The sequence below is a fragment of the Cryptomeria japonica genome, chromosome 9, assembly GCF_030272615.1.
Source record: "Cryptomeria japonica chromosome 9, Sugi_1.0, whole genome shotgun sequence".
Taxonomy (NCBI): domain Eukaryota; kingdom Viridiplantae; phylum Streptophyta; class Pinopsida; order Cupressales; family Cupressaceae; genus Cryptomeria; species Cryptomeria japonica.
This window is the reverse complement of record NC_081413.1, coordinates 203,865,449-203,880,905: the sequence shown is the minus strand read 5'-3', so window position 1 is coordinate 203,880,905 and position 15,457 is coordinate 203,865,449. Positions and strand designations below refer to the sequence as shown.

Sequence of the window (15,457 nt, the reverse complement as noted above, 5' to 3'; positions counted from 1 at the left end):
AGCTAATTCCATTTCCAAAGGAAACTGCTAGCTTGTCCTCCAATTTAGTTTCTTGCAATAGGATTAAGTCTGCCCTGACCAAAAGAAGTCATCTTTTCTTCACCCTCTATTTGTTAGGGGCATTGAGGCCCCTAACATTCCATGAAAGGATTTTCATTGTTGTTCAGGAAGGGGATTCCCCTTCCCTACTTTCCATAGATCCAATAGTTTAGACTGATTGTTCGCCTCTCCATCTTGGAATCTAGCCTCTATGAATGACTTACAGCCCTTTTTGGGAGGAGAAGAACCAAAATCCGGCTTCTCCAAACCCTCCTAATTCTGATGAAGCCCTAACTTCCTATTTTCCTTAATCTGTGAGTATAAAACAGCAAGAGGAGTATCTAATATTGCATCCTGGTCTTCCTCTCCTAACATGAGATTCTGCAAAAGATTCTGAGCATTTTGATCCCTAGTCAAGTCTAGACTATTTGACCATAATGGCAGGGAGAAGAGAAAGGGAAAGGGAATTTCCGCTGAGAGGTTGAAATGTTGATTGGAAAGGGGAGGATCTAAAAAGGGATAAAATCTCTCCCTCTGATAAGATTGGCTCAATATTCTCCTCCATGTTTGTTATGATTTAAGAAGCTCTTTCTTTTGGAGACCTTAGCTGGAGGTTATGAAAATATATTGAAAGCCCCTCTAGTCAAGAAAGGAGTATTTTTTTGCCCAAACAAACCCCTGACAGCCTTTTGAAATTGGGGCTTAGAAATTGGTGATAAACTGAGAGGTGGCCGATTAACAAGAGAGGGTTGAGAACCCCAAGGGCTCTAGAGTGGAGTTGATAGATTCATGCTTGCAAATTTATTTGAAAGGCACTAGCTTAAACTAGGAGAGTGGAGGACCTGGAAATCTGGGTCAGCGTTTGAAATAGGAGGAGAAACTGAAGCTCTAGATTGGGGTTACCGAGGGGGCATCAAAACAACCTGGGTTGAGACTAAAGGAACTGTGTCCGGAACAGTTTCCCGATCCAAGGTCCTCTTTGTAGAGACCGGGCTAGCAATGATTGGTTCTGACTGCTGAAGAGGGAGGTTGAGAGCTCCCAAAGGCACTGCCAAGGAGTTGTTATTAACTATTTGGTTCCTTAGTAAGGATTTGCCAGGAACTCCATTGCCCAACCTTATCACTTTTTCTTTCCATCTACCGAGTTCCGAAATGATTTCAAGTTTACTGTAAAAGCCTTTGGAGAGATCAATCTCTACATAAATGTTTGCTATATCCCCTTTAAGGCTTTTGAGAAAATCCGCTTCAATCCCCAATAGAAGACCAAGAGCATCACCGATCTTCAGGAGTGACTTCGGGCACCAGAACTCAGATGGAAGGCCTACTAAAGACAACCAGATAGGAGTTTTATTAAATTTGTGCTGCACTGGATAAAATCCCAGTTTCCAATCGAGGAAGTGAAAGGTGGAGCCTTGGAAGAACAAAGGGCTACCTTTTGTGATTGCTTTCTTTAGCGACGCATCCACACATTCTATGAAGAAGAAGTCATTTTGAATTTGTCTTACTAATATGAGGTCTGGAAAGGAAGATTTCCACCAGAAAAGAATGTCCTTGTTAGACCCTCCATTGCCACACCATTTCGAAAAGAAGGCATTTTCCTTGAGGCGGTCAATCGTGGGGTTCAAAGAATCTGATGGAAGCACAAACAATTTGTTTCCCATAGATTTCCTATTCCATTTGTTATCCTTACGCTCAAAAGTAGGCATAGGCCACTAGGGAAAAGAATTTCTGAAACCCGTGGCGCGCAAACCCTTGTAGGGCGAACCCCTGTAGGGCAACACAGATGCGGAGGGAGGGCAGTCTTGCAGACTTTGATTGTGGGGCTGCTACTTGACAGAAAGAGGTTGCTTGAGAGGAACAAAACTCGTATTCCTAGTTGCAATAGGAATACAGTTTGGACCAGTCGCGACTTTTTTTGCCCAGGAGTCTAAACTTTGGTGCTTCGAAAAAACATTCGGCGAGGATTTCTGATATTTCGCTTGCTGAACGGAGCTCTGGAATGGGGGGCTATCTCGGAGATTAAGATTCTTCTGGCGGTTCGGAAAACTCTTGAAAGCATGATGATTAAACTGGGTTTGAATCTGCAAAGGGTTTCAAGTCCTCTGGCTGCTATGAGGATTAGATCTTTGGTCCTGGTATGTCGGGAAGAAACTGCGAGCAGACCAGCCATGGTTCACCATCCATCTGGCTGCAATTGTTTTTACCTCTTGCTAGTTTTATTATTGTTATTGTTTCTTGCTCCCTGTTAGTATATATTTTCAAGAACAGGGGCAGTTTTAGATTCTACAATCTTGTTCCTATATGCCGATAGCCGTGGGCACTTGATGCAAAAATAATCGCGGGATGCATGCTTTCTAGTGAGAACCCTCAACTACATTGACCATCTTGAACAAAGAACATTTTAATAAGGTGCTGATAGTGCTAGAAGGAACTAAACTTATAGAATGAGTGTTAAAATCGAAAGATGTTCTAATATAGTATAGTCGTCCTTGAACAATAAGCTCTGCTCCAGCTGCTGTCTCCTTCTCGGCTAAAGGTATAAATATAATAACAAGATATTCTAAGAAAGAGTGAATTAAGTTTGTATTTAATAATTTTTAATATTGTTTGAAGTTTCGATTTACTTAGTTTAGCTTTCCAACACACCCATATTCTTTGCAGACAGTTTTTACACTAATGCCATATAACCATGTCTGCCCATTTCTTCCAAAATTTGATTAACAAAATGCAAGCAGATATAGGTGTTAGCACACAATGGACTGAGATATTATTATGGAATATTTGAGTTCAATCAAAAGCTACATTGGAAGAGCATACACAGTAATTGGGCTTCTCACAGTGTAATTCCCATAGCTCCAGGTCAAGGCGCCTGAAAGCAATGTTTCATTACCTAGGGATCCACCTTCAATCGTAACATTATATGATAGCTTCTGGTTTAGAGATGAGAATGATAATGTGTCTGGTTCCACTGTGACATTGATTCCAGAGGGTGCACTTACAATGGCCTTGTATATACTTTCTGCAGCTCCTACATTGGTAACAGTTCTGGGAAATTTAGCTTGAAAATATTTTCCTGGAGTAGTAACAACCATTATTGTAGGGTAGTTTAGTTCTCGCCCTCCATTCTTAGATGGTGGTACAAGGTAGCAACTACTGAAGTCTCCTGTCACTAAACGCAAACTGGTATCATTGTAACCTTCCTTGCAAAGCATATTTATGTAATCATTTACACCTGTGTCATAAACAAGCCCTGGATCGACTGCCTTCATTGGATTAATTTGACCAGCCCCATACCCAAATTCTGCATCCCCATTCCCAGGCAATGTTTCATCCATTACAAATGCTGCATCACAAGTTAAACTGTTACAGATTTCCTTTTGTCAAAACTACTCATAGGATTTTCTATGTAATTAAAATGTTAGAGAAGTTCATTATTTATAAGAGATAGATTCAAAGAATCAAATACCTGTGGTCAGGAGAGCTGACTTTATAGCTGCTGGAGACCAATCCATATGATAAGACTTAACAAACCCTGCAGCCCCTGCAACATGAGGGCATGACATTGATGTCCCTGATATTATATTAAAGTTGGAAAACCTCATGTCTTCTGGATACCCAGTAAGTGACTGATTCTTGACCCAAGATGCCAGGATGTTCACACCCGGTGCAGTGATGTCTGGCTGATAACACATGTCGTTATATCATACTACATTCCATGGAACAAATCTTTCTTATAATGGAGCTTCTAACCAGTTTTGGGTACGGAGAATTGATTTCTTTTCAGAGGATTTTTTTTATAACTTAAGCTAATGTTCTGAACAAAAAAGCAATATACCTTGAGAATGTCCAGTGTGATTGAATTGTAACCTCGTGATGAGAATGAAGCCACTATTGGTGCAGGTGCTTTGGGAGTAGTAGTTTTTTGAATGTTTGCAACAGGAGAGCTGATTTGAAAATATAATTAATAACTAATAATCTTCCATGTCTCGCAAAGTATTTATCTTCATACCAAAATTACAAATTTGATGCAATTTACCTGGTTGACTTTATGTAAGACAACACAGTTTCCCCCTGTTTAGTAGATATTATTGACGTAGGGTTTATCCATGTGAATGCTGTGTCATTATTTCCATCATAAATAATAACAGTACCCGCACCGCCAGCTAGAAGAACTGAATAATCTGGAGGATCGCTATAGTAATAGCAGACAACTATCTTTCCTTTAACTTTTGTTTGATCCAGAGAATCCAATAGACAACCACTGAAGATTCATAGAACTGATAAATTTTGAGAATTTTGATAGAAGAACAAATGAAATAAGTAGTATCATATATACTTCAATTTTTTTTTTGTTAAATTTAGAAATCATTTATGTTTCCTTTCTTACCTAGAGTTATCTGAAGTGAAACCTCCAGAAATATTAGCAACATCCCCTCCATATACCAAAGGATACCATGGTTTCTCCATCGTATATGTGTTTATGGCAATTCCCTGTAGAGAGTTATTCAAATTGAGACCCTAGCAGCTTATTCATAGGTGTCATGCAAAGATGACTTTAATTAGGAAAGATTGATTTTAATTTCTAACAACAATAAAATATTTGTTGGCTTACAACATCAATTGCTGATGAATGTTTTGCTAAAATTGTTCAATTAGCTCTGTAAAAAATGTCATTTCATAGAAGATTTTAGACTTTTACCTCTATAGAATCATTGTTTCCTAGACGAATTTCTGTGTCCATCTTGCGATCTACTGTACTTGCTGCGACAGTCAGAGACCAGGGAGAATTATTTATAACAGATGGCCTATAAGGTCCTGAGTTTCCAGCAGAGTTTGCTACGAGAATTCCCCTTTGAATAGCATGAAATGCTCCAATGCAAATGGGATCTTCAAAGTAGTTGAGAGGACGACTATAGCCAAGCGATACAGAAATAACATCCAAACTGTCATAAATGGCATCATCAAAGGCTGCAAGAATATCTGCACCAGCGCAACCATCAACCCAACAAACCTTGTACATAGCTACCCTTGCACCAGGGGCTCCACCTCGACTTTCTCCTTGGCAAATGCCATAAAGACTTGCATTTTTAACAAAATTTCCAGTGGATGTAGAGGACGTATGCGTTCCATGGCCTTCTCCATCTCGTGGAGACAAGAAATCTCCTTCAGGATAATCATTGGAAAAACTACGATAGAACTTTGCCCCTACAAGTTTTCTGCAAATTCAACCATATGTATAGCTAAATAACATACATTAATTTTCCTTAAACAAATGGATATTCTCAAATGCCTTTTTTAATGATGAAAGAATGTATTCTTGGAAATGAATATTTAGAATACCTCTTTTAATTGTTAAAGAAAGTAACTCAAGTATATAGATAATTTTAAACATGGGGAGAAATCTAAATTTTTTGTTTTAAAGAGGTGAAATAGTCTGCTTTAAAAATAATAAAAATCCACAACTAAAGATATGTAGAAAACTTTTTAAAATAAAAGAAGATAAATTAAAATGGTTGAAATAAAATTGAACACTAAAAAATTATATTTAATCCTTTTCCAAATCATATTATGCAAAGCCACGTTTTATACAAGAGGTTGCTTGGATCTGCCATAGACGCAACAAAAAAAACTGAAAATGCATCAGAAAAAAATTATAGAAAACCAAAAACACAACAATCTCTGTCATAGATGTGCTAAAAGAGACCACAAATGTGATAATAATGATCAAAAAAGCGGTAAGAATCAAATCTAATAGAAGATGCAAAAATGCAACAAAAACTGCCAAAAACATGAAAATTGACACAAAATTTGGTCTACAAATTGAAAAACACCAAAACCGCAATAAGAAATGCTAGATACAAGGGACAAGAGTCCGGTCGGACATGCCAAAATGTATACACTGAATTTGACACACTAAATAAGCCGGTTGAATTTAAGAGAACTTCAGAGTAAATCTTTATGCAAAACAAGACAGATGATGCATTGTTTGAATCACTGAATTTGACACACTAAATAAGCCGGTTAAATTTAAGAGAACTTCAGAGTAAATCTTTATGCAAAACAAGACAGATGATGCATTGTTTGAATCTTTTAGTGGCATGGTTTAAAGTTAATAAGTCTAATGGTACCTTGGGAGACCAAAACAACAAATCTTGGCTTGCAAATATGAGATGAAAATGGTGGAATACTGCAGTATTTAGTGCAAGATAACTGGTATGAGAATGAGAGTGTTGTGAATGAGAAGAATGTTTTTCAAGAGCTATGTTGTGCTAGAATGAAGTGAATGCTGTTCAAAAAATTTAAATTGGAGGGCTTTTCACAGAGAATATTGATTCACGATGTTGGTGCGCAATCCGGAAACGCCACGAGCAGAAGTGTTGTAAAACACTTCAGGGCTAGAACCCAGATTAAAACACCCTCATTTGAGATTGCTTAGGTGTGTGCATACACATTAATTCTATCTCACAAAATCATCAAGACTCCTAGAATTAGTCGTGGCGACCAAAGATATCTATACTTCAAAGAATCTTAGACATTTCGTCGCTCCCAGTCAAGCATCCTACAGTAATATTTATCCAATATATTAGTAATGAAATAAAAGGAATGAGCCTAACTTGTTGCAGGCAGGAAAATCTGATGTTGTGTGGCAGCCTCCTCTCCATTTGGAGGGAACGGGACCAAATCCTGTGTCTATAAAACTCTCTGATTCTGGCCATATTCCTACAACACAACAGAGAAGGGCAAACTAATGATTAAATCATTATGAGATAAATCTCTCTCTCATTTTCTTTGTAAGTACTTGAAAAAAATGATTAAGATTCAGATAGTCTTAACAAAGAGAGAATTCTGTGTCAAATTCTAAGAATTATATTTTGCATCTAATTACAAATCACGTCCCTTACACCATAACGTGGTGGAAAAAGATTAAAAAAACACTACGTAGAGAGAACAAATTCTTATAGTCTTTTGTGTAGTGTATCAATCCTCTGGAACAAATTGCATTGTTTTATTGGCTTCCTATATCTAAGAAGTCACTACGAAATCTATCCTTAATGGCCCAGTACATAGGACCATAACGTCTCAACCATAAAAAGCTATGAAGTAAACTCCAAAATAACACTATAATCATAAACTCTGTTCTTCTGACACATTTACCTGTGTCCAAAAGGCCAATAATGATGTCGCTCTGATACTCCAAATTATTTGTTTGAGCAGATGCAGGAAAGCCGATGAAATCCCATGATCTAGTTGTTAAAGGTTTGAACTTCATGCTCTCAAACACAGAAACCACTCCATCCATATCTACAATTTAACAGTAAATTAATCTATATAAGCAGCCTTCAAATTATATATATATATACATCTTTTTATTCAATACCCCTTGAAATTAGTTTACCTGAAAGTTGTTGGACATGCGATGGAGTGAGCATAGCTGCGAACCCACCAAAGCTCTTTCCATAACTATACCTTAACGATTCGTTAGCTCCCTCATAGCTGTCACCAATACTACAGTTATATCAGCTCATAACTCCTGTAACAATTTTATTGTGAACTAGTAAAAGAAAATCACTACAAAGTCATCTGATTGTTAGCTAAATTTGTTACATTGAGTTAAACATGAAAGTAGATTACAGTTGACATATAATAACCTTCCATATACAGATTCAAGCATTCCAAGGTACACAGAAGCAGCTGCTTTCTGGGAATTTTCATCAGTTTTTCCTGGAGTAGCGCCCATGTAGACAACATAAAGCTAATTTGACACAAGAAATATTGATCCATCAGTAAACATTATTGACATGCTCTAGAGTTAGTTAAACTTAATGCTTAGGAATGATTACAGTAAAATCATACCTTTCTCTCTAACTCTGGAGATGGAGCTGCACAAAGCATTTGAAAATGCAACATTATCAAAAACAAAAACATCGAGAGAAGAAAATAGTTTGTTGGCAGGATTGCCATTGCAACACTGATTTTAGTATTGCTAAAACTATTCTACACAATTATGGTGAAATGTTTCCTTGTTTATACTAGAGGCCATTGTTAGCACTCTGTTAAATCCGCCATTTCCTATATTTCAATCTTTTACATTATTTCGATTGAGTTCGACTCATAAATTTTTTAATTTTTTAATGGAAAATTCAATTGACTGATCATTAAATGATATGAATATATTGAACGTAACAAGATAGTACTCAAGGCATCTACAAAAAGCTTAAATCCAAACACAAGTGCATATCTATCATTATGCTGGAATATTTAAACAATCGATGAATCAGAAAGTACAAGTGAAGCTTTAAAATTACAATTATATTTTTATATAATGAAGATTCTGTTACGCACTCCTACACCATATAATTTTATTGATGGATATTTTTAAATTAGGGTTGCTATAAAAAAATGATTGATTGCCATTTTGAAAGAGAAGTGCAGCACCTATATATAAAAGATTCGTTACGGTTTTGTATCACCTATAAGCTGCTGTGTTTAATTGTTGGCAATTGTCTCTTTGTTTGTTTTGGATGTTTTATCCTTTCACGACTCCATCCTTTTCACGTAATCATTTTTATTGAATCAAATTATTTGACAAGACCTTGTATTTTACATTTACTATTCTGAAATCTCGTCCTTTTCACTTTATCATATCTTTCTAATTTCTTCAATTCAATTATTTGAGATTTTCTTATGTTTTAAATTTCGTAGTTTGAAATCTCATTTTCTAAGTCTTTTTTTTTATTGAAACCACCCTCTATGTGGTAATAATTTTTCTTTATTGGTTATAAGAAATTAAGTCATCTTTTTAACTTGAGTTCCATATGGATGGGGTGGTATTCTCATTCTCTAATATAAATATTTTTTCATTATAGTGTCATTTAATCGAGATATATAAGATAAATTAAAGTTCAAGTTTAAATTCTTAAAAGATAAATTGTTAAAAAGACATCACAATCTTTATTTTGACATTAAATTTTTTTTATTTTTCGAGCATATTTTTAGTACAATCTATGAAGATTTTAGAATAGATCTCAAGTTTTTCAATCAATTGATAAACTCAAATAAGAAGACAACAACAAAAAAATTATATTGTTTATCAATTTCCAATGATATATAAAATCATCTACAACTCTCACAATACCACTTAATAGTGAAAACAAAATTACATCGTTTATTGGTTTTCAATAACATATTAAACAAAAAAACTGTATTATTTCCAAATTGTTTAACTATTACCTGACATTTTTTTATTGAGACTTGTTGAAAACAATACAAAGGTAAATTATTTATAACATCTATACCCTTAAAAAAACTAGCATCCGAGTCAACTTAGTTGTCCATTCTCATCCACAACTCTCTTAAATTAAGTTATTAAAACTATCTTAAATTGTGCTAGAAATTGTACAAGTTGCACATTCCATGAAAAATTAGAATTTTGAAATGTTGCACCTTATGTAGTATCTTTTATTAGCATCAATTATCAACATACTTCCTTTTGATGTGAAGAGGACTCACAATTTGATCTAAATGGTTTGAAAATTAAAACTATGCAACTAGCCATGCCTTGCATTTTCTCAATGTTGTCATTATTCTCTTGCTTACTCTTGTAGATCCACTTATTACCAATCCTTTTCTTTTGAGTGAAAGCTTTGTAAACACCCAAGTATCATTCCTATAAATAGAACCTATCTATTTTTTGTTCCTTGAATCCAAACCTCATTAGTACATGCATCTTCAAAACAAGATGACTCAAAACTAATATGTGAATGTAATAAAAAAAATTCTAGCTCACAAAGTGGATTCTCTACATGCATTTACCTTGAACTCGTTTGATAAATATTTGTTAAGTTTCTTGGCTTTCTTGTAGAAGCTAGACTTGAGGCAAGAACTACAATTGGAACTAAAGAAATGGATGAGGGGCTACTTGATGGATTTCTAGGACTTGGAATAAAATATATTATTGGGTGGCCATGATAAATATTTTGAATAATATCACCATTCAAAATAGATTTTAAGATCTCAACATAGATTTTTTGATGAACATAAATTTGGTATTAATAAAAAAGCATATCTATTGACACAATTATGCTATTAGTCACATGATAACATATCTCATAAATGTGAATTTTCACTATAATGAACATAAATGAATGAATCGCATTTTGGATCTAAAGTTTGTCTCTTTTGATTAACTACACGAACATAGGTTAAATAATCAAAAAAATTAAAATAATTAATGCTAGGCTTTTTCTCAAACTAGGCTTCATAAGGTGTCATCTATTGCAAATATGATTTTCCAATGTCATTTATGCCAAAATTATTTTCATTGATGATAACTTGTTGTAGGATGTTGATTAGTTATGTTCAGGAGTAATGCAATATTAGAGGATTGGTTATGAGTTCATACTAATGTGGGGAGATTGATTGCGGCTACTTCAAATGGTATATCCAATTATCTTATGACTTTTTTATAACTTTGGAGGTATATTTTATGATCTGCAGTTAAAGTTGGCTAAATGTTAAAATCCTAGTGAACAGTTTGTTAGACTAGGCATAATTTTTCGGTCCGTATTGTGGTGCATCACTTCATCATTGCTTGCAGTTGTAGCATGCTATCAATGGATGAAAATGCTTAATATATCCCAATTTGTATGTTCTCATTTAACCTATAGTTGAAGTTGTAATGGTTTGAGTATCGACTTTTACAGTGATAGTTTGATAGTTTGCAAGAATGTGTTACATTCCTCCACCTTCAGTTGTTTTTGTGGTGTGGTTGAATGATTTATCTATTTTGGTGTTAGGTGATGCTATTTTATGCATATGCAAGAGTTTTGGTTGTCTACATCATGTTTTGACTTAATTTAGTTGGTGTGCTTCAAAGGTTCTATCCTTTGGAGCTAACCTATGCAGTTTTGGTATGTGCGATAACATGCAAAGTTGTAGGTGTTGATATGGGATGGATAGAAAGTTGTTCTAGCATCATGTGATACTTCACATATTTTAATATTTTCTTTGACATTCCTTTGCAGATTGTTTTTTGGGCCAACTATTTATAGTTAACAAGTTACATCTAATTAGGCCAACCTAATTGATATTTTTTCTTTTTGTCGATGATATATAAAGGTAGATATATTTTAGAAGATGACATGTGATGGTGTGTGTTGAATGAGAATTTGTGCAAAGATTCACAAGTGAAAATGAGTAGTGATGTAGTTAATTTCAGATGTTTATAACAGTGAATTGTGATTAGCATTTTAGATGACGGGTTTCTACTTAGTTCAACAATTATTACTCTTTGTAATCGAATCTATTATATCTTTCCCTAAAGAAGTGATCTTCGATATTTTTCAAGTCCTTTGTATGTTTCCCTGAATAAGTAATCTTCAATGTTTTACAAGTCCTTTATATCTTGCCCTAAGATTGTTTGCCTTAGCTTGCAATTCCAAATTAGGAGTAGTGATCTTCTTTGACCTAAAGCTTGAAACTTTGTAATTAGTTTTTCATATAGCGAGATAGTTCTCACAATGGTTTTTCTCTCATTGATTTTTTCACATAAAATTTATGTGTCTTTGTGTGATTAGTATTTTGTTTTTCTATTGTTTACTTCTTCACTTATGATAATGGAATGAATGTTGAATGAATGCTAAAGTTTTAATATATGTTGATATTCACCCACCCTCTCAAGATTTGAAAGTTCTAAACATCATCATGTGAAGTGTACTAGTGGGAATTTTATTAAAAATGTAGACAACTATAACAACTACATCACCCTAAAAAGAATTTCTTAATCCTTCAATTTGTAATGTGCTTCTCGTCATTACTCATGTTTCTTGTAAAAAATAACTACTTAATCCCTTGGTTTGTAACTACTTTAACTACTATCTAACATACTTCTTTTACCAATATTCCCTAAGGCATAAAAAGAGGAAGAAGATATCTAAAATTATTGGGGTTGATGGCTCAATCCTTACTCAAGATGCTAAGATATATAGGGAGGGTGTTAGCCTATTTAGGAATATCCTTAATCCTTCTCCACTTCAAATCCACTTTTTGATAAAGTCTTTTATAGAATTTTCTAGGTGATTCTGAACTCTCCATCTCAATTGGATTTGGTGTCCTGTGAAAATCACTTCTCTAATGAAGAAGTGAAAAATGTGGTTTCTCTCTTAGCCCCCATAAATCCCTTGGCCCTGATGGGTTCCTCTTGCCTTTCTTCTATAAGTATTAGAATATTGTAGGTCATGACGTTATCATGAAAGTCAAAGAGTTCCATTTTTCTAGGAGCATCTTAAGGAAAATAAATAACACTTTCTTAGTCCATATCCTAAAAAATACAAGGGCTAATAAGATGTGTAAGTTCAAGACTATTAATATTTATCACTTTGTTAACAAAAAATTCCAAACTCCTAGTCAACCATATTAAATATTTTTTGTTCGATATGATTCATGAACATTAGACAAATTTTGTGCATGCCCAACATTTTTTCGATCTTGTTCCTCTTATTCGTGAAACCCTTCATTTGATTAAAATATGCAATATGGAAAGTATACTCTTTAAACTGGATATCTCTAAAGCTTATGACATGGAGTCTAAGTCTTTTCTTTGTCAAGTCTTGTAGAGTTTCAATTTTTGTTGTAAGATTTTGAAGTTGATTAAACTTTGCATTCATTACCCTATGTAATCCATGTTATAAATACGAGTTTGTATTACCATTGATGATAAATTTGGTTATGAAGGATGAGAAGTTGCATTTCAGAGTAATGTTGTATTAGAGGATTGGTTGCAAGTTCATGTGGATATGTGGAGATTTATTATGATTTATTTAGATTATATTTACGGTTTTCTTCTGACTATTTCAAAACTTTAGAGGTGTATTCTTAGTTGAATTTGGCTAAAGGCGACTCTTCTCAGAATAATCTATTAGATTAGGCATAGGTTTATGGTCTACATTATGGAACATTGCTTCATCATTTCTTACAATTGTAGTATTGTGTTTGTAGATACAAATTATTCATATATCTCAGTATTTCTATTCTTATTTAATCCATAATTCAACTTGTGATTGTTTGAGTTTTTTCTTGTATAGTGACAGTATGATAGCTTGTAGAAATTTATTACATTCCATTGTATCTTTCAATTGTTTTGTTGGTGTGGTTCAATAATTTAGATATGTTGGTGTTAAGTGATGTTATATTCAGCATCCACAAGAGTCTTTATATTTTGCATCATTTTTTGTGTAAGTTTGGTTGGTGTGGTTTAACAATCAATCTACGCAATTTGTGTTCAGACATGGTGTGATACCTCACACATTTCATTCTCCCTTCTTCATTTCCTTAAATATTTTATTTTGGTCCAACTCCTTGTATCCTATGCATTACATCTAACTTGGCTGACCTAATTTATGTTTCTTTGTTTGTAAATGGTATATAAAAATAAAATCTACTTGGATGGTGATGATGATGTTGTGTGAGTGGTATGTGAAGTTGTATAATGTTTATCTTGTGAGTGAAAAGGTTTGCATGTGCACTTGAGCAATAATGAAGTTAATTTAATATGTATAATAATAGTGAACTATAATCTGCATTTGTAAGGATGTCTTTGTTTGGAGTTCAACAATATTGATTCATTATATTAATATATATTTTATCTTTCCCTAAAGAAATGGTCTTCAATGTTTTCAAGTCTATATTATCTTTCCCTAGGGTTGTGTGCCTTATTCTTGCAAGTCAAAATCAGTAGCAATGAGCTTCCTTGGCATTGAGCTTAAAAGTTAATAACCTATTTTCATATAGTGAGATAGATCTCTATGGTTTTTATAATGAATTGTACTTAAATGGTAATTATTAATATATTTAATTAAATGAATTGTAATTAAATGGTAATTGTTAATTTAATTATCTAATGACTTGTAACCAAATGGTCAAATTGGTTAAGTATTAATATATGTCTATTCAACCCAGGTTCTTCTGAGCATTTAGAAGGACTAAACAATATGTTTTTTTTAATGGTTCTCCTCAAATTTTCTTTTCTATTTTTAGATGGATCAAACAAGGAGATCGCCACTTTCTTTGCTTGTTAATCCTACTCGCTAATGTGTTAGGGAAAAATATTAAGAACAATGTTAGAAGAGTCTTACTTGAACATTTCAAGTTGTCCACTTCCCCTCAAGTGATCTCCCATAAATAATTTTTTTATGATACTCTCTTAATAGGAAATGCCTCCTTGGTCAATGCAAATGGTTGGGTCTCAATCCTATTAGATTATCCATTGACATTTGGTCAAAAAATTAATTTGGACAAAAGTAGTGTATTTCATGCATGTTCATCCCTCTTTACAAGTCCATATTAGTAAATTACTAAAGCTTTAGATCTCCAACCTCCCAACTTCCTATTTGGTAATACACTCAATATCTTGTAAAGTTGATAATTTTTTTAGGTCCTCAATATTGGAATGTATCCAAAAAATATTGTAGATTAGACAGGGGCTTAGCAATGCAAGAAATTCCAACTTCTAAAAGCATCTCTCTAAAGAGCTTCAATTTGTACATGGTCTCTCTTTTCCATATAACTTATACATAGATGAAGAAATTAGATGAGATTCAAATAAGGTTCCACTGGTCTAGTATAGAGAAAAAGAACCACATTTCCCTTATAGATTGGAAGGCAATCTATTATAGTAAGGATTCAGGGGATATGAATATAAGGAAATAAAAAAAATCTAATTTTTGCCCTTCTCTCTAAAGTCAGTTAGAGATTTCTCAAGGTTCTATTTGACTAATCCTACAATATAAGAGCATTGAAGAGCTCTACAGCTTATTGTTCACTAAATATTTATTTTTTTTGGTGATTTTGGGAGATTTCAATCGGTTTTGGGTGGGACCCAACAGGATCCCTAGGACTTGCAATCTGATGTGAGAGACTATGTTGCCTCTATTATCATGAATGTGACCTCCCCAAAGTATACTAGTGCTAATAAAAGGAAGATTATATTTTTTCTAATAAAGGGTCTAAGGATGGCTCAAAAGAGAATGTGGATTTGTCAAAAGAGGATTTTTGCAGGAATGGCCCCCACCTCATAGGTGGACAAACTCATTTAAATAACAAATACTACTTTTTTTAGCTTCGCCTTTTTGTCAATTTGGTTTTCTTATGAAGGAATTGAAATATCACTCCTAAACACCTTTATGGATGAAGCTAAAATAGATCTATCCTTAGCACTTGTAGGCAAGTTCTTTTATTCACTACCTAATATGGACTTAGTTACTCAATGGTCCTCTAGTATGTAGAAGAATGAGGGAAATTTTTTGATTAGTGTAATTTCAAATGTATTCCTTTTTAAGTTTTCAAAGAAAGAGGATATGGTTAAATTTTTATTAGAAGGAACATGGTTCTTTGAAAAAGGGCATAAGAATGGACTCTCTCT

At 33.9% G+C, this 15,457-nt stretch overlaps 1 protein-coding gene across 1 annotated transcript; it reads right to left on the bottom strand.

The window, feature by feature from the left end:
- Nucleotides 1-2,837: 2,837 nt before the first annotated feature.
- LOC131038857 (cucumisin-like) lies at nt 2,838-9,277 on the bottom strand. Its single transcript, XM_057971412.1, has 12 exons — nt 9,271-9,277; nt 7,894-7,919; nt 7,689-7,792; nt 7,436-7,533; nt 7,195-7,341; nt 6,654-6,759; nt 4,739-5,255; nt 4,427-4,530; nt 4,076-4,300; nt 3,875-3,983; nt 3,506-3,719; nt 2,838-3,382 (listed from the first exon to the last, which is right to left on the bottom strand). The coding sequence occupies exons 1-12, from the start codon at nt 9,275-9,277 to the stop codon at nt 2,838-2,840; spliced, it is 2,202 nt and encodes a 733-aa protein (XP_057827395.1).
- Nucleotides 9,278-15,457: the final 6,180 nt, after the last annotated feature.